At 40.5% G+C, this 20,675-nt stretch overlaps 1 protein-coding gene across 1 annotated transcript in view; it reads right to left on the minus strand.

The window, feature by feature from the left end:
• Positions 1 to 18,214, minus strand: part of LOC6551409 (protein sprint) — a 92,377-nt gene extending 74,163 nt beyond the window's left edge. The window contains exons 1-3 of the mRNA XM_015155560.2: positions 18,130 to 18,214; positions 11,426 to 11,770; positions 8,580 to 9,367 (exon numbers count right to left, since the gene is read on the minus strand). Coding sequence (XP_015011046.1) covers positions 8,580 to 9,367; positions 11,426 to 11,455 — 818 coding nt within the window. The 5' untranslated portion in view covers positions 11,456 to 11,770; positions 18,130 to 18,214. The remainder of the gene's footprint in view (positions 1 to 8,579; positions 9,368 to 11,425; positions 11,771 to 18,129) is intronic.
• Positions 18,215 to 20,675: the final 2,461 nt, after the last annotated feature.

Below are 20,675 nucleotides of genomic sequence, written 5' to 3' on the forward strand. Positions count from 1 at the left end.
ATAAAACAACAAAAAATGTTGTCAAAAATCGGATATTTTCAATCGGGGTTTTCGACATAACTTGGCCAAAAAAGGAGGCACAGCTAAAATGAAGACAGTTTTGTGCTGCTAATAAACATAGCTAACTATGCCTATCACTACTTTTATGATTTTCGAAAAAATAAATTTTAACAAAATTTCGCATTTTCGATAAGGGGTACCCCCATCAAAATTTGCGAAAAATGGCAAAAAATTAGAATTTACTTTTTTGAATACACGTCGATGGGAAATTTTGTTACGAATTCAACGGGGTATGACATTCTAGGTTTGGACAACTATTTTTATTGCTATCGCAAAAAAACGGATTATTTTTATCAAAAAATAATCATAAAAAAAATGTTGTCAAAAATCGGATATTTTCAAACTGGGTTTTCGCCATCACTTAGCCAAAAAAGAAGGCACAACTAAAATGAAGACAGTTTTGTGCTGCTAATAAACATAGCTAACTATGCCTATCACTACTTTTATGATTTTCGAAAAAATAAATTTTAACAAAATTTCGCATTTTCGATAAGGGGTACCCCCATCAAAATTTGCGAAAAATGGCAAAACATTAGAATTTACTTTTTTGAATACACGTCGATGGGAAATTTTGTTACGAATTCAACGGGGTATGACATTCTAGGTTTGGACAACTATTTTTATTGCTATCGCAAAAAAACGGATTATTTTTATCAAAAAATAATCATAAAAAAAATGTTGTCAAAAATCGGATATTTTCAAACTGGGTTTTCGCCATCACTTAGCCAAAAAAGAAGGCACAACTAAAATGAAGACAGTTTTGTGCTGCTAATAAACATAGCTAACTATGCCTATCACTACTTTTATGATTTTCGAAAAAATAAATTTTAACAAAATTTCGCATTTTCGATAAGGGGTACCCCCATCAAAATTTGCGAAAAATGGCAAAAAATTAGAATTTACTTTTTTGAATACACGTCGATGGGAAATTTTGTTACGAATTCAACGGGGTATGACATTCTAGGTTTGGACAACTATTTTTATTGCTATCGCAAAAAAACGGATTATTTTTATCAAAAAATAATCATAAAAAAAATGTTGTCAAAAATCGGATATTTTCAAACTGGGTTTTCGCCATAACTTAGCCAAAAAAGAAGGCACAACTAAAATGAAGACAGTTTTGTGCTGCTAATAAACATAGCTAACTATGCCTATCACTACTTTTATGATTTTCGAAAAAATAAATTTTAACAATATTTCGCATTTTCGATAAGGGGTACCCCCATCAAAATTTGCGAAAAATGGCAAAAAATTAGAATTTACTTTTTTGAATACACGTCGATGGGAAATTTTGTTACGAATTCAACGGGGTATGACATTCTAGGTTTGGACAACTATTTTTATTGCTATCGCAAAAAAACCGTTTATTTTTATCAAAAAATAATCATAAAAAAAATGTTGTCAAAAATCGGATATTTTCAAACTGGGTTTTCGCCATAACTTAGCCAAAAAAGAAGGCACAACTAAAATGAAGACAGTTTTGTGCTGCTAATAAACATAGCTAACTATGCCTATCACTACTTTTATGATTTTCGAAAAAATAAATTTTAACAAAATTTCGCATTTTCGATAAGGGGTACCCCCATCAAAATTTGCGAAAAATGGCAAAAAATTAGAATTTACTTTTTTGAATACACGTCGATGGGAAATTTTGTTACAAATTCAACGGGGTATGACATTCTAGGTTTGGACAACTATTTTTATTGCTATCGCAAAAAAACTGATTATTTTTATCAAAAAAAAATCATAAAAAAAATGTTGTCAAAAATCGGATATTTTCAAACTGGGTTTTCGCCATAACTTAGCCAAAAAAGAAGGCACAACTAAAATGAATACAGTTTTGTGCTGCTAATAAACATAGCTAACTATGCCTATCACTACTTTTATGTTTTTCGAAAAAATAAATTTTAACAAAATTTCGCATTTTCGATAAGGGGTACCCCCATCAAAATTTGCGAAAAATGGCAAAAAATTAGAATTTACTTTTTTGAATACACGTCGATGGGAAATTTTGTTACGAATTGAACGGGGTATGACATTCTAGGTTTGGACAACTATTTTTATTGCTATCGCAAAAAAACCGATTATTTTTATCAAAAAATAATCATAAAAAAAATTTTGTCAAAAATCGGATATTTTCAAACTGGGTTTTCGCCATAACTTAGCCAAAAAAGAAGGCACAGCTAAAATGAAGACAGTTTTGTGCTGCTAATAAACATAGCTAACTATGCCTATCACTACTTTTATGATTTTCGAAAAAATAAATTTTAACAAAATTTCGCATTTTCGATAAGGGGTACCCTCATCAAAATTTGCAAAAAACGGTCAAAAATTAAAGTTTCCCAGTTTGAACACAGGTGGTTAGGGAATTTTGTAACAAATTCAACGAGGTATGCCATTCCAATTTTGGACAACTACTTTTATTGCTATCGCAAAAAAACTGATTATTTTTTATTAAAAAAAAAAAAAGGTGCTAAAGTGCTTTTCCATCAGAACTAGTGGCTATTGGTTTTTAAAAATCATCCATCTTGTTGTAACAAAATGCTTGAGCATTAATTGATGAGTTATTAGCGGCCAATGCATAACGTAAACTTGATCAGTTCTGTTTGTGGATGTGCGGCAAGAATGCATTGAATTGTGCGATATATTGGCGCAATTCGCATCCGTCAATCGGTAAATGAAAAGTCGAGAAGCTTGACAGTCATAAAAAACACATCAATCAGGCGTGTTTAAACGATAGCCATTAACAATGATGATGATGTTGCCGGCAAATCGAGTGGGTGGGTCTTTGGGACTATATCTTTTTTATGGTTTTGTCATGGTCTCTAGCGCGATGTTATGGCAAAACTTCCGGTAATCAGGGCGATGAGACCAGCTGTTGTTGTCTTTTGCATTTCGAATTTCGCATTTCGTTGTTTTCCGTTGCGTTTCCAATGAAACACCTTCGCCAGAAAAGGGGGCGTTGATGGGTGGATGAATGGGTGGATGGCTGGCGATGGTGCATTGGACCCCATCCAAAAGTGGCCTTGATGCCATCGCCACGCCAGCAGATCCTAAACACAATGAGCCTTCAAATTGCATCTCGAGGTATAGGTACACACATATCGCATCTTGCTATAATAAGAGCGCTGATGGAAATCAGAAATAGTAACAAGTGACCATGGAGCGGCAATGCCAGACCGAATAGCAAGCGCGTTTTGGGTGGCGGGGGGCTAAAAGTGGGAGGCTTGGGGCGGGAGGGGGAAAATACGGGAGCAAAGTCTTTTGATTTATGCGCAGCAATTAATTTTTTGCACATTTTTGCTGCTGCTGCTGCTGCTGCTGCTGCTTGTGGCATGGATGTTACCATGGGGAAGCTGGTGTTGCTGACGACACGGACACGGACACGGAACTATGTAACAGGCGACAAAGCAGGAGAGGCACACTGACCTAAATGCTAACAAAAACCTGAGAATCAGAATCTGCACAAGACATCAATGGTATCTAATTTGCTGTCCATCGTCACTAAACAAAACTGCCACTGCTCTTTTGACGGCTTCTACAAATCTAAGCTGAAGTCTTAAAGTGTGTTTTCGTTCACTTAACAATGATGGTGGTGCCACTGTGCGACTGAGCACGCAGACACACACTGTGGCACATTGCTTGCAAAAGGTGCGTTCACGCGTAGCAATGCATGGGCTCCCCATTTGCCCCCTAGCCCCCCAAAAAATGGGAGCCCCCTCCGTTCGTTTTTGTCATTCTCCGGACGGGAGGGACACTGAAGTCTCTACCACGGTGCGGAATTCTCCGCTCCATTCTGCGCCGTCCGCATTGCCTGGAAGTTTTTGCGGCCGAAAATGGGCAACGTTTTGGAATTTTAGTTTCACTTTGTTGGCCGCCCTCCTGTGGAAGGCCTCGTGCCCCATGCCCCATGCCACACGTCTCCGTTTTTGTGGTTGTTGGCAGGCTAAGTGTTTGTTATGATTTATATTGGTTTTATTAAATGTTTCAACAACCTTTCTGCCAAAAATTATTTACTGCAGCCCCATGGAAACTCCTAACGCACATACGCATCCAAATTTTGGGTTGGGGGCAGAAATGACCAGACACACAGACACCGAGTCTCCTGGCTGAAGTGGCATTAAAGTCGTGGGCAGTCGGGGCAGCAACAATGTGACAAATTTTGCGCAGCTAATGAGCTTTAAAGGTGCATTTTTATGGCGGCAAGCAAGGAGGAGCAGCTGTCCCGGAACGGTTACTAATGGAAAAAAGGAGGAACTTAAGTTTTAACATCAAGTTGATGTAAAATGACAGGGTGCTTAACACAGAAGGGGGTGGGTAAAAGTTATATAACATAATGCTATCATGAGTCTTTTATGCCCTACCCACATTGCAAGTACTTAAAGTTACCACACTTGTTAACAACGTAGAGCGCAGTAGTTAAAGAATTTACTAATTTCTGGCCAACCGAAATTCCAAGGCATTATGTTTCACTATGGTTGATTTGGCGATAATTCACATGCCGCACGCTTGAGCAAATCGGTTTAGAGTGCCTCGGATTGTCGTCGATTTCGTGTGCCACTTGAAGCAACTTGTCATTGCAGTTTAGATGACAATGTTGATTGCAGAACGCAAGGAGCAGGTGGACCCAAGGAGCCAAGAAGCCAAGGAGCCACCAAGTCGAAAGAAGATCCGAGGAGCAAAAAGTGTCCTTGCAGACGATGCACGTTTTTGACGGCTTTATTGTTTAGCCTGAGCTCCACGTCGCCAACCAAAAGTCCACGACATTTCCGTGGGGGGAAAATGGGCAGAAAGTGCTCGAAAGTCGCCAAGTCGTTGATTCGTCTGGGGAAAATGGGTAGCGGGCATGAACTTGAATGACTTTTCATAACTTTATAAAACTTTACACAACGACAATGAAGAAGAAGCCGCCTGACAATGGCCAAATGAGTGGCTGCGGATGGAGCATTTTGGGGGTGGTGGAGCACCACCAGGTTTGGGTTCACCTTTTCCTGCTTTAGCACGTTTCCGCTTCCGTTTAGTCTGCGTCGCTTACACTCGAGCATAATGAATATTTTCCCAAATTGAAATGTTGTTTGTCCTTGCCGGAGGGCGGTGGCTCCAACTCCAGCTCCACCTCCACCTCCATCTCCACCTCCAATTCCACTGACCCCACTGTACTCATGTACCATACCCACAGCACCCACCCTTGGAGTCACTTTCACTTTACGACTGCCCCGGCAAAGCTGCATAAATATGAAAAATGTAAAATTTAATATGCAATTTACGTCACTCGAAAGTTGTTTCCCTCATGGTCTTGAATGCCTTTTCTTTTTCTTCTTCTTCGTTTGTAGGTCCTTTCAATTTGCATATTTCCCACACTCCTCCATTTCTTTGTTGTTCTTCTTAATGTTTTACACTTTGTTTAGTGGACTCTGTTCTTTCTTTTTGTTTTTTATGTCTTTGGTCATTGTATTGTCTGGGGAAATTTACCGAGAGAGTCTGTGGCAAATGTGCGATAAATATGTGTGCTGAATACTTGGCGTTTAGGACTCGGAGTCATGAAATTTCATAATTGCGAAATCACAGATTTCAATTGACGTCCATCTAGATGGCATTGTAGTGCGAACCTCGAAATCGAAATCCATGGCTCAACCAGTCACTCAATTTCTGTTTTCATTCGGTCAGTGATGGACAGACAGTTGTATGCTAAATATGATTGATATCCACACAAAGAGAGATCTCTCGAGAGCAGGTCATGATTTCTATGCCCAGAGATCATCAAAAAATGCTTATGGCTTTATTCGCAAAAAAAAAAAAATGATCGATCATTCCTATCCCACCATATCCATTCGTTTGGTCGACTTTCAAGATGACAAAACAAGCATTGATGAGGGCGCATTCATGGTCTAGATACTATCCACGAGATACTTTTCTCCACGGTATCTACGGTGCCTTTGGGTTTAACTAATTTCCACAGCTTAATAAAGTTAATTGGATCTCTTTGACAAAAACCTAAATTAGTTTGGTCAATTGCGGTGGCAAAAATTAATACCTTCAAATGGAAACCCCAACTACCCTAATATCAAATACTAGATTAAGACAAAAATAAAAAAATAAAATATATATATTCTATTTATTCACCGCTTACAGTAAAAAAATAACAAAATAAGATAGTACATGATAAGTAAAATGTTGCCAATGTTCCAGAATGCTGCTAGACCCCGTGGAAAGGGTATAAAATGTTGCGGATTAGGCAATGACAGCCTTGAGCAAGATGCAAATAAATTAATTATGTTAATCTGTTTACATGTCAGCCGCATTAGAGCCTTTTCCCAACGACGCTTTTTCGGGGATGCGACAGACATTTTGGAGGAGTACGAGTATCCGAGTTGTTTTTAGTTAATAAAGCAAACACCTGTCGCATTTGAAGCCGTTCTGTCTACTGCGACACGCATACGCACCGTTGACAGCGACAAACTTAAAACGCTCAAATTGCACAAACTTTTGACAATCATCAAGCCCATCATGATGATGATGCTGATGCTGATGGTGATGGCAATGATGGCCATGGTGGAGGGCAAGACATATAAGAGAATATATAGACGGTCCTAGACATCATCAATTCTCGGTGCCAAAATGCTGGGGTCGGGCATAAAGACCACCAAACACTTGGGGAGCTCAACAGAAAGTTTCTGCGGTTCAGCGCGGTACAGTGGGACAAATAGTCCAAAAGCCCCAATTAGCAAACTTCATTGTAAATGGTATTCTTTGATTTTAAATTCTCAAAGTATTTTCCAACATTATCGGTATCGATCTTCTAATGTTGCACTGTGTACATATATTTTTAATTGCACTACACAACACTACAAATTAGTGCCACAGTCCATTGAAACTGAGTTGATGGGGCATCGTGCACTTTAAGCAAATTAGTTACGCAGCTCATGTTCGTGCGGGTCCTTATGGGCTCACCCTTGGATAAAAGCACCCACACCACCAGTTGTGTGTTGGCAAACAAATTTAATAAATAGCTAAACACACAAAAGTCACAACCCTTTGTAACCAGCAGGCTGAGGGGGAGTGAAATGATTCTTCCGCCTGTCAACAAGCAACAGAGCCATGGAAAGTGGCATTGGCTCGCAACCCTCTCCTACCAAAAAATAAAAGTCCTTTTGCCCACCCACCAACCAACCAACCAACCAACCATCCAACCAACCAACCACCGAGTTAGACATATTCATATTTACTCAAGTTTATGGAGCCTTGTATTTGTCTTTGGTTCTTTGTCATCGCCGACATTGCGGATTGCCACATAAAATGTAACACTTCATTTACAGGCCCTCGTTTTGTCGTTTGCCCACTGTTTTTCTTTTTCTCAAGCGAAATTTCTTCAACTACTGCCAACCTACCACATGGAAGGTCGACAGAAAGGGGCACTTTTTGGTTGGACGGGCCTCATAATTTATATGCTAAGCATATTGCGCTTACGAGGATTACCAAAAATATCGATATACATGTTACACATTATAGTTGTGTATAGCTTTTTGTGCCCCTTACAACCGCAAGTGTCAGCAGCAGCAGTAGTCGTCTAATCTTTGGGCTGGAGGAGTGGCTAATGGAAAGGTTAAGGCTGAGGTTTTCATGGCTTACAATGTGGCTGGTGTCGAGCGGAGTGGTGACCCCGATCTGCACCCTCGTCATGCTGTCACCAAGCACTGAGAAGCGAAAAATCTGAGGCACTATCCTTAATTCACTTGCGATTAAGCAGCAGATATGCTTGCAACTTGATCGGGTGGCATTTGTAGTCATTAAATCATAAAGCCATTAAAAATAATATTTGAATTAACTTAGTTGGAAGTCATTCGTAGCTTGTACTTGGACTATTTGAATGGTAGAACAATATTATTTAGCCACATGCACCATCACGATTTTTAAATGCAACCCCTTTGAAGCAGACTTTCTTGACAACAAACTACATCCGGCGGTGACCTCGAAGTGATCCTAACTTGGCCCAGCCCGCGTTCAACTGGTGACCGTGACGTTGATGATTCAGCCGTCACACCCACCCGACGGTTAAACTGACCTGACTTAACCCATTACGGAGCTCTTTTCGATGCCACCGAAGCATGCCACCGATTCCCATGAAGCGCTCAGCGGAGCATAAACCTTTCACAGCCCATTGCCAACATGGCTAACCCTTCCAGGGGCCCAAGGCCTCCGACTGCGTCTTCATCTTCAACTTCAACTTCCTCTGGTCAGTTGGCTTCATTCTGCGAAAACAGAATTCCCTTTATTATGGCCAAGAACAACAGCGAACGACGGCCACGGTTGCAACTTGAATTATTGTTTTGACCAACCACTTTCGCTTAAATGGGGCAGCAGTTCCCTTAGATTTCCCCAACTCCAGTGCTATTTTTAGCAGCGAGTGTGGTAAAAGCACTTCATCGACGAAATTCCTGCACATGCAGCAGCGTAATTCTTAATACTATTGATATACCCAGAGATCGAACCATAGAAGCGGATTTTTTAGGGAGACTTACCCAAGATGAAGTCGCTGGTGATGAAATCGCTGGCTTGGAATTCGCTGCTGATGACTTTGGATGGGCAAACGGCGTTGCACAGAGGCGCTGCTCGGGTGGCAGTGGGTGGCTGTACTTCCGTTTCCGTTTCGCGCATTCCACAGTGGCAGCCGCTGGACTTTCTTCACTTCCGGCGAGAGGCCGTTGATGCGCGTGGCCGCTGCACTGGCGCTCAGCGGTGACGTCATATTGGCCAGGTCACTGGCATCCGTGTCCCCATCCTCTTCGGTCGGCCCCACCTCCTTTTGCCCCGCTGGGCGGCTGCGTCGCGGTGGGCGTGGCAGCGGCTTGGGTGCCACACGGCGACGTTGTTGCTGCTGCTGCTGCTGCAGCTGATTGGCGGTTGTTGCATTGGTTATTGTCGTTGCTGCCGATCGGCTTGACTTCAGTTTAATATCGATCAGGCAGGGTGGGTGTGCCAAATGATTATTATTATTATTATTCTTGTTAATGTTATTATTATTATTGTTATTATAATTGCTGTTATTGTTATTGATGTTGTTGCTAATGCTGTTATTCTTATTGTTGTTAATGCTCTGCCAATGATGTGCCTGCAATTGCCTTGATTGCATGTGCTGAAGATTATGGTGATTATGATGTTGCTGCTGCTGCTGCTGGTTCGCCGTTGTTGTTGCCGTTGCAGTTGCAACTGTTGCCGTTGTTGTTGCTGTTGCTGTTGCAGCATGACTCGGCGCCGATCGAAGATCATTTAGCATTATGTCCAAATCGCTGGCCAGCGAGCTGAGCAGCTGCAATGATATGGCAAACATTTTCGGTTTAACGCAAAGTTCGACAAGCCTCGAAAATTCAAAAATGACTTTATGGTATCCCCAATAACACAATCACTGACGTTGACCAACAGCTTAAGATCATTATGAAGCCCATTCATTGGAAATCATCGTGGAAGCACTTGAAAAACTCTAAAATCTTCAAAACATGGTTAACATGTTTATAGCAAGAATTTGCAGTGAAATTTTAAACTTAAGTTTTTGGATTGTCCAGAAAACGCCTACTTATTTTCTTTTCCGCCCAGTACAGACTGCTTTTGGCAAAATGTATTTTTTAAAAGCACTTCCTCTTTAGTATTTCATGCACAATCAATCGATCATAATTGTAATGCAATTGAAGTGCACAAAAAACCACCAACCAGTTATTACTGCCTGTTTAATTAATTTACCAAGCAAATATGACAATTTTCCATTCGTTACCGTATCTTGAGCTATAAAAATGAATGGCAAATTAGGCAATTCAATTAGGCTGCTATAACTTATCGTAATTTTGATTTCCAGAGCTTGTACAATATTTCTTTGAGTGCAAGAATCGGTGGCACTTGGACTTAGCCTTCGCAACTGGGTTCGTGAGGAATTTTCATAGCACAAACAGTGGGTTGGGCTGGGCTTGGGAACTGGAGTTGGACTCGGAGTTGGAGTTGGAGTTGGAGGCTTCTGGCGGATTGGAGGCGAAGTTGGGTGCCCCTTGGAGTTGGAGTACCTGTCCGACTGGTCCTAACTTCCGGCGGTCTGCGGCGAGGCCGCACTTCTGTGTTCGATCTCCAATAATTACGCGCCACTGTCTCGGCTAATGCAATCAAAACGGGTTTTTCGCCGGTCCACCCAAGAAAAAGCAGCCCCCCCCCCAACCCCCTGAGACCTGCCACCCATGTCTGCGGTGCCCCATGTGCAACATCATGGTTAACGTTAACCATGTCCCGAGTGCCAAAAAAGCAGCAAGGCAACGTCAACCAAAAAGCAAACCGGCTCCCACGCTCTGTGCTAATTTGATCTCCACTTCTGTTGCTTTTTGTCTTTTTATTTATTTATTTTTTTTAATTTTTTCCTCTGCTCGGTATTTATAAATATTTCTATGGTTTTTCTGAATTTTTCTTTTTTTTTTTTGTTATTTTTCTGAGGCTTTTTGTTATGGCCTGAAAGGCAGCAGAAGTTGTATGCAAATGCTGGGCAAAGAGTGAAATGGAAAAAATCGAGAAATGAATTGTTGATGTGAAGCAAGCGAAGATCGCTGCAAAATAATTGCAAACCTGGGTGTCTGTGAGGTACTGCCATATAAGGTAATAACAATATTTTGTAATTATTTATGTATGATCAGAATTTACAAATCTACGTTGGCTTAAATGGCTTATCTACCCATCAAGGCATCAAAGATGTGGTTAAATGAAAATATTTGAATTCTAAAAATGGATTTTATAGTTAAAGAGCTGCTTGTGCCGATCTGTAAGTGCTGATAGATTTAACACACATTTCTGCCATCCAAGGACTTGTTTTCCTTGTTATTGCGTATACGCCCCGTTACACTCCTCATTTTGCAGGCAGCAAAAGAGCGAAACGCGAAATCAACTTAAACATATGGATTAGCATGTAATATGCCACATTCGCACACAAGCACACTCCCACACACACATAGAAACACACACACACAGACGCACACAGGGATTGAGACAAAGACATAGACAAGCCAGCCAATTGAGCAATTGCCACAGCCAACAAATTCAAATTGAAAATGTGGGCAAAGCAGCAAAAAAATCAAAAAATACAAATCCAGAAAAAAGGAAATAAAACGAAACTCAACCGCAGAGTGTCTTGTTTGAAGTACAAACAAAACTTCAATTGGCTGGCGGGGATTGGAAAGGGGAATTGAATGGGGGGCTCCATTCAGTCAGTCGGCAATTTCAATTTAGGCATCATAAAAACGAAACGAGAATCGCAAATTATTCAGTATAATATTGCAAATTAAATTAAGCAAGCTCCCAGTGATCAATCTGTATTTAAAGCCCCTTTCACTTCACTTACCGCAATGGCATCCATCACCGCATTAACCATTTTTCCTTGATGTTATATGTGTATGTATCTTTTGGTTCTGAGATTTGTTTCTCTTTTATATCCAGATGTCTCCTCCGCAAAATTGTATTGTTTCTTGTTTCTTATGATTTATCTGACAGACGGGCAAACATTTTGCACAATTTCGTTGGCTTGCTCGTTTGGTCCCAGTTCCGACTCCAATTCATTTGGCTCCTCGGACTCGTCTGAATCTTCCTTCTCCCCGCCTTTCAAATCTGTTGACATTTAATTAACGACAGGTGATGGTCACCGATCCGCGGGGAAGTTGGATTCCTGGGTTTGTACGTGCTCCTTTGCCTGTGGGCAGAAAATATGTAGAAAAAGAGTTATGGATTTTAGTGGGTACTTTTGTAAGTGGGCGACCTGGAGGTTGGATGGATTGCATAGATTTCGCATTTAATCAAATTGCAAGTAATGAGGTCGAAATGAAATACGAATGGATGGGTGGGAGTGTACTCCCAATCGTAATTGATAGTAAGTAGGGGATTGGCAAGACGGTTTGTGATCTTAGCCCTATTCCTGCAAAGGAGGATACATACGTATATTTGTAGATACTTTTAAGGAACATCCTTTTATGTGCATATACTATGACTCAGAAAGCTGCCAACTTTTGCGACCCTCAGACTGAATAATGGAGTATTATTTACTATACAAAAGCGAAAAGAAAAAAAACCTTTACTACGCGACTGTCTGAAAGTGAATGTACATATCTGCAAGATACATTCATACGTTTTTTAATTAAAACCCGTGGACGACGACTGGCTGTCCAAACATTGGCTCCAAGTTTGTTTGACAATGTCCGTGCCCCAAAACCCCAATGCCCTAACCCCGCTACGCATTTCATGGCGATAATTCCGATGTAGATGTGGAAAAAAAGAAACAGAAACTCAAGCTGAAGCTGAAGCCGAAGCCGAAATGAAACTGAAAACCGAAATAAAATGAAAAACCCGTTTCACGTATTTTTCCACAATTTTCCGCATTTTATGCTCATTAATTACATTTTCATTTCAATTTCTGCATTTACATAACCATTTCATTTCAGTTCATTCCATCTGTCCGCTTAACTTGTCCCTCGTGTTTATTTTTTTATTTTTCCACATTTTATGGCTTAAATGCTGAACTGGCTCAAAAAGCCACGAAATTCCTCGGCCAGTTGACGGAAGTTGAATTGCAAATGAAATTTCAGATACAAGATACGCGTGCATATACGAGTACATAAGAGCATATCTGACGAATAGCAACCAGAAGTCAGTTGACTCCATCCGAAATGCATTCGAACTCAAACTCAAAATCGCTGGCAATCAAACGAGAAGCGTGAAAAAAATACAAGTCAACGATCCAGTCCACCTGCCCAACCCCCCCACATTTTCACCGCTTTTTATGGGGTATACCCCAACTCCAAATCACAATGGCTTTAAGTGCATACAAAATGAGCGTATCGTCTTCAAGCTGTTTATTTGGATTTATTTGCCACATAAATTGCCGATCAGATATATAGCGATGGAGGAGGATAATGCCGTACTCAAAATGGAATGGTACACAAAATTAGCAGAGTTTCAAGGTGGCATATAGAATTTCTTGGCGAAAAATGATATATAATTCCGAGTATGTGATACATTGTTCTCTAAGTATATGCGCCTTAATTTAAACAAATAACTTTTTGCACCTGGCCAACAAGGAATTGGGTAATTAATTCTACTTCAAAGGTGGTAAATTCAATTTTTTGTAGCGTCTTGTTGCTTCTTAAATATTTTACCAACTTTGTAATGAATAAACTGCCTTTGAGATAACACGCTACCATCTTTTATTAATGCCTGGCTAAACTGGTCTTTGGTTTGTTTTCGGCCGTTTTGTTGACCACTTCGCTTTGGGAGCTCATTAGCCAAATGTGATAGAAGAGTCGACAGAAATATTTGAAGCATGAAATATCAATAACGAAATCAATATGAGAGCTAACGAGTCTGTCGATCGGATCGATCTCATGGGTTAACTTGATGTCGATCCGCTGTTATGAATATTTCGGTTTCGCCTCGGTTATTTATTGAATTTGTGTTAAGGTTAAATATCAGCGTGAAATTGAAATGAATTGTGTTGTGTTGTGTGATATTAAAGCGTTGGGCTCATTCTGAGATACGATTAAGCGAGAATCATGCAACGCTCGAAGATTTCGGCGGGTATACACGTCTAATCTTCTCGGAAGAGTAGAATCTTTATCGCTTGCTTCTTTTGGCCTTTGTGCCCGTTTCTCCGATAAACCAGCGTTCAAGTGTAAATTGAATGATAAGCCCGTTTACTGGGCTTCCAGACACAAAACGAGAGCCACACACTTTGCTCCATCTTCTTCTATGATGATGATTGTCTTAATGATGTTGACGATGGGCTGGATGGTATGGTTGGATGGGGATTGATGGGGATGGCCTTTCAATCTCAATTGGGCCGAAGGTGATCTTGTCGCCAAGGCGAAATCGATCGTGTTTGTTGCCTCTCAATTGATTTCTGAACTATATATGCTTGCACTGGGAAAACGAAGTCCGTAGTTTGCATTTCCCTGCCTATCAATTTAGAAAGAACATCATGCTGCTGTTCAATTAACAAGACTTTTTGCTTTTGGCGATGCTCCCCCACTTTCTGGCAGTGTATTTTTCAGAGTGCCACTTGCCAATTGAAATGCATGTGGGTCAGCCCAACGGTTCCAATCAGCGAACAACAAGTGTCCCTTTAATTAATCTGCACAATTGCATTGGCGTCACTGCAATCGACATGCGATATGCAGTAAAGTATCTTTTATCTGCCGTAAAATATACACACACACATATATATGTATGTATACATTGCGGCGTATCTATATCTGTGAATACGGGCAATGCAGATCGCTGTGACCAAGGTCAGTTATCGAGCAAACGCATAAGTTTGCTTTTAGTACCTAACAGATAGGTTCCACCGCCTGTCGATAGCTTTCCGGTCGGACAAAGATGCAGCTTTTACTTTCCTCGAGACACACTAGAAACTACGGCCAGTGAAAACCCAGCGAACAGTCAAGAAACCAGCAAACCAACAAACCAAACTGACGGAGATACAATGCAATGACGACAGTTTGCACGGACAACAGACGCAACCAGGACAGCCAACCCAACCATACATATCATATCATATCAGCAGCCGTGGGCAAACAGAACGCACCAAAAAAAACAACAAGTCAGAATGGTTGGCTAGAGGGCACCGACTAATTGATACCCATTAGTTACTACGTGTCCACAGACTATGGGTGAGCAACGAAATGCAGGAAGACACTTTGAATACAAATGAATTTATAGTTTCAGAAATATTTGTGCGCAAGTACGAAAACGTTTGGAAACTGGGTTCCTAAAACTGTTACTGGGTTGGAAAATACAAATTTATGTTTCTTGGATTGGGAATGGGAATCACCAAGATCTTTTACTGCATGTTGGGCCCAGGAGCCGCATACCACATTTACGCATGGATCACTGGGTATGATGGAAACATTTTGTTTGCAGCGCATGGCAACCGAGAAGTGGCACCAACTTGCTGAAATCTTGAGGCGTCCAACGAAGAAGGAGGCGAACTAGATGAGGGACAGTAGGCGGGCGAATTCGAATTCGACCACGAATGCGACTACGAATACGAATACGAATGCGACTACGAATGCGAAGGCCTTGTTTATGAATACGCGGGCATTGTCTGAATGCGAGATGTGAGGCATGGCACAACCAGGAAGAGGTGGATATGGATATGGATGTGGATGTGGATGCGAAGGAGAATTGGCTGGCCCAGAAGATACACAGCAAATATAGATACTTCTGCGCTCACAAGCACAGATACAGATGCAGATACATTTACAGAAACAGAAACAGAAACCGATGCAGATACGGATCCAACACGGCCGTGTGTATCTGTGTTTGGAAACTAAACAAGAAAATATTGACATATAGATTAAGACTTATTAAGGGAGCTCGAGCTTGGTAGTCCACATCAGATCGCTGGGAATGCTGACGCGAAAAATGAAAAGAAACGAAAACGCTGATGGAGAAATGTGGCATGTTGCATGTAGCATGTGTAGTATGCAGTATGTAGTATGTGGCATGTCGCGTGGGGTGACATGTTGCCCGATCTGCCGTCTGCCACAAAAACACGTGCACTCACTCGCAAATACTCATATGTATATGTATATAAAGATATGGGGGCCCAGATACAGATGCCGTGCCACTTGAATTGAGGCAGGTTCAGTTCGCCGCACACTCATGGCCAATATTTGCCAGCAAATATGGTCGAAATCTATATTTAGCCGCTTACGATTCGCCCATCAACTGATCGATTCCCATCCTCGATCGTCGTTCGGTGGCTCCCTTCCCAAAAAAAAAAAAATAACAATAAAAATAAAAATAAAAACAGTGAGCAGAAAACCGGAGCGGATCGCTGTTAACTGGCTTTCTATTGGAACAGTTGGGCGCAGCGGTTAGCGTTGATAGCCGAAAGCAAAACAAAGCCGAAACAAAAACAAGAGTGCGACTTTCAGACTTTGCGACTTGGCCAACTATTTTGGCTGCTGCTGCGCCCACATGGAAACTCAACTGGTGCTAAAAACTGATCGCCAAAAACTGATCGCACCGCCAATGCAGCGCATTAGTCAAAGCTGACTTTTTTGGCCATTTTTATTTTTATTTTATTTCGTTATTTAATCTCTGTTTTTTTTTTCTTTTTTTGCCATCGAATAATTTTGACTCGACATTGCGGCATTTCGTGTGTGGGTGAGAAAAGTTCGTTGGCGAATTTAGCTGAGATCATTCAGTAGGGCTAAGGACTTATAAGCATAGTCAATAAACATCGGCAGCAATAGCGATTTTATTAGAGTGTGATCATCTAGCAGTCAATAAATTGATATCCACAGAGGTCACTTTGGCATCATCAGTATTATTCTTTAAGATGACAAATTGCCTTGAGCCACATCCTTAGCTTGGTGATTGATATGATCTATAAATTGATTCTTAGAGCTGGTACAAAAATATCAAGTGGAAAGAGCTCGAAGGAAGGGAATGGTGAGATTACCCCAAGAATATCTGGGCACATACGTATGTATATGGTGGGTTCGCAACGATACATACAAACGTGTATTTAAATGACCATCGCGATAAGCCAAAAGGCCAAAAAAAAATATATATGACTGGATTTAATGCGATGTTCCCATGCTGAGCGAAGAGGATCATTAGCGAGGTAAGCCACTGACGATCGCTATCGTAATGCTGGCATGGCAAACACAGATACCTGGCCAGCCGAACTAGTTGGTCAGCGAAAGTAACCCATTGATAAGACCGGCACAGTGGACTATCTAAAGCTAATAGCTGTGACAACCGCAAATTGCACGAGGAGGGGTGGTAGCGCAGAGGAGGGGGTGACACAGGTAATGACAGAAAACATTCTCCAGCTATCAGCAATCCGGTGATGCACGCACACAGAGCGAAAATTGGGGCACGTTATAGTTCTAGATATTACATTAGATTATATAGATTATAATTGTCCATGCTTGCAGTATCTGTAAGTAAATATCTATTGCATATCTTAAGAATACCTAAGAGCACAGCACAAAACGGTTTATTCAATCAAATGTACTAGTAGAAATGTTAGTACTCCTTCAAAATGTTCTCTCTGTGCACTTGTGGTTGAGCTAATATTGAGCTGATGTTGCGGTTGTGGTTTTAGACTTAAGTTTTTTGGTGTTTTTGCCTTTCGGTTTTTGGCATGCGATACAGCTCGAGACAAAGCCAATTTCTACCGCCGATTTCCTTGCGAAGATAGCGCATATGAGGGGGTATATGTGCTAACAAGCAGCTGATTAGCCATTTGAGCAATTCGCCCAGCACAATTCCCACAAATTATCAAAATTCGAGCTGTTTATCATCAGGTGCGTGATAGCAAGAGGGCGGAGCCCGGTGCGGCGAGGAAGTGACAACGGCGACAGGAATGCGCATGTGAATGCGAATATAAATGCGAATGTGAATACACGAATGCGACTGCGTATGGTATATGCATGTAGATGTGCGATGGTGTATATGGTAGGTGCTATAAGGTGGACTGCGAATACCTGGCCGATTAGCAATCCACTGTCAAAATGCATTAAAAGCGAAAGACGACACTAAAGGAAACCACAGGGACCAAAGGTGCAATGTACCGAGTGGGCAAACTGAAGAGAACCAGCCAACAAAATGTAAAGGAATCCAACGCACTTTTGGCGAGCAAGAGAAAAGACTTTTCACTCAAAGAAATAGCTATACAGTAGTTATTACTATTTCATTGAAGTTTCAATCCAAAGTAACTTCTTTTTCCCACAAAAAACAATGTTTTTTTTTAATATTGAGCATGATGATTCGAATAATTGCACTGTGTGTAATCTGAATTGTGTTTGTCGAATGACAACAACTGCGTGTAATGATTGTTAGTCATGCCTAAACCAAATCCACTAACGCGAGTGTGCACTGTAATTTCTTTGAGTGAAAGAGGAGGGCAAGCGATGAAGAGTGAGTGAGCGAGAGCGAAAAGGAGTCCGCGTGGTCGGTGAACTTGAACTTGCCCAAGGATGGGAATGGGAACTATGGGTAAGCACTTTATGGATGGGCTACGATCATCACTTTCAATTAAATTACCAGGGGAAACGCCAACGCCACCAAAGTCGCAGCTCGGGAGCCTAGGAACTCGGAACCGCCAGATCTCAAGATCTCTGGAACCTGCTCCAATTTTTGTGCGCACTGGCACTCACTCGCCGACAAACTCCACTTCACTTTTCGCACTTAACGCGGCTGCTGTTGTTGTTACAGAACAATTAAATATAAATAACAACGTTGTGGCGCAAAATGAAAAAAAAAAAAAAACAAACATGTAAAAAATAAATAAAGACCGGGGAAAAATAAAAGAGATGTGTATTTAATTAAGCGCGACACGCAGTGATCTTGTGTGCGACACAATATTCTTTACTTCAGCTGCAGCACAATTCTCGCGATCGTCTTACGACTTCGGGACTACGGGACTGCGGCTTTACGGATTCCGACTGTCCGTTTACGGTACTTCGATTACGGCTTTAATTCCTTCTCTACAATTCTCCCTCACCGGACGAACCCAAGCGACCGACCGACCGTTTGTGGCCGAGTGCGAACTCGAACTGAACCGAACTGAACTGAAGCCGCCGACAAAACGAAGATCGCCGCCAAACGGCGACGCCGGCAGCAACAACTCTCTGCGATAATAGCAGCAGCAACAACAGCAGCAACAACAGCAGCAACAACAGCAGCAACAACATAACGAGATGCGAAACGATGGCACAGTGGTCGCAGGGCTGTGGAAAACTGTGCCTAGAGTTCATACAAAATGTTAACGATGCTTTACCACACAAGATATGTGGATATAAACCAAAAAATAAAACTATACTAAGAGGTAACTTTAAGTTAACTGGAATGTGCCTTGCGCCACAAACACATCAATATATAAATTTTAATTTTTCTGATGTGAAGTTCTAAAGTCCTTAACTCAACCTATCTTAATCGGATTTTGAAGTGGCATACCTCTTAATGTTTCTAGCGCAATTCTCTAAAAATCTGCATTCAAATTTAAAAATTTATTTTTTTGTCATTTTTCTAATGTTATGATGTTGTGAAATTCAAAAAATTAAAAAATGTCCCAAGGCTGTTGTACTCATCAATAATACAACTATGTTAAGAGGTAACTTTAACTGCACACTGGTCCCTGGTCTATGGAAGCTCTCCCACAAGATCCAACATTTTACAACATATAATATTAATAACACACGGGGATATAAAGCACTCAACTTTAACATAACAATTAAAGAAATATAGGTAAGAAAAACTATCACCAAAACTATAAATATTTTGGGATATGGTGAGAGCTTAAAAATAACGTTTACATTTTGTAACCAGAAATCCAAGTGTCGAAATTGTATAAAACAATCTTTATACTTACTTGTAAGATCACTGTGGTTACAGAAATGCCAAAATTGCACCAAAGGTTTGTATTTTAAAAGACATAAAATACCGGTGATAAATATATTTTAGCTTTATTAAAGAAATATTTGGTATTAAAAGAACAAAATGTTGTTACCAAGACAATAATGTATAGTATTAAAACTGCTATGCAATGTCCTTTCTATAATTAACAATGTTCAATAATGTAAAGTACTATGTTGCAATGGATCGTTAAGTTGGTGTTTCAAGATTGCGAAATTATCTTTAGAGAAGCGCGGACTTGGCAAAAAAAATGGATAGTGCTCACCAAAGAGAATTATTTAGGGAAATTTTTATTACTATCAGGAATTTATTATGCCCTAAATTAATTAAACGTGTAGAGCAAAAAACAAAAACAACGAATATTATTTTATGAGGTATAGCTGGAAAGCCAAGCTAAGGCATATGGAAATCCAGAATGATTATTTTGTAATATCAGTAATATTTTTTCACATGGTTTCACTGCTGACCAAATCAATATTTCTCGCTGTAAAATGAGACTTTTAATTGTCGGAAAATTATGACACCCATAAATTTTAATTATCAATCTGTTCTTTTTGCCTTTCGTTGTTCGGTTTTAGCTGGAAATCAAATGTACAGCCTTTGTTTCTTAATCTAAGAAATCTACATAGATTCACTTGAAAACTATGTGTTATCAATTTCATTTTAGCAAATGAATAAATATTTGTACCAGAATATATATCATTGTGCTCAAAAAAACCCATTATAAGAGTATCTTGTTAAGAGTGCGACGTGTTTGCTTCCCTTGACTTGCGACTCTGTTTGCTATGTCATCGTATTTTCTGCACGCACTTAAAAATATTTGTTGTACATTTATCATTCATCACCAATCACACACACTTTTAAACGCGAAAATGCGAAAACCGTCGATGACCGATAAAGAATTGTCGATTACCGATTGGCTGCATTTTGACTTCTTGCATTGGAAAGAAGCTTCTGATTTTGCATCTTCTTTTAGCCTTTCCATTTCGAAATTCAGGTTTTTTGCCAACACCCCCTTCCCACCCCATTTGTTGTAAAGTGCCATTGTGTCGTGTCGTCGATCTCATTCGCAAATTATCTTTGTTTGCGAAATTGTAATTGTTTTTGCCGTGCACAATTCAGCAAGAAACCGAAGAACAGGGCTGGTCTCGAAGCCGCATTACCCTCTGATAATT

Source organism: Drosophila erecta, unplaced genomic scaffold (genome assembly GCF_003286155.1).
Source record: "Drosophila erecta strain 14021-0224.00,06,07 unplaced genomic scaffold, DereRS2 tig00000152-arrow-arrow-pilon, whole genome shotgun sequence".
NCBI classification, from domain to species: domain Eukaryota; kingdom Metazoa; phylum Arthropoda; class Insecta; order Diptera; family Drosophilidae; genus Drosophila; species Drosophila erecta.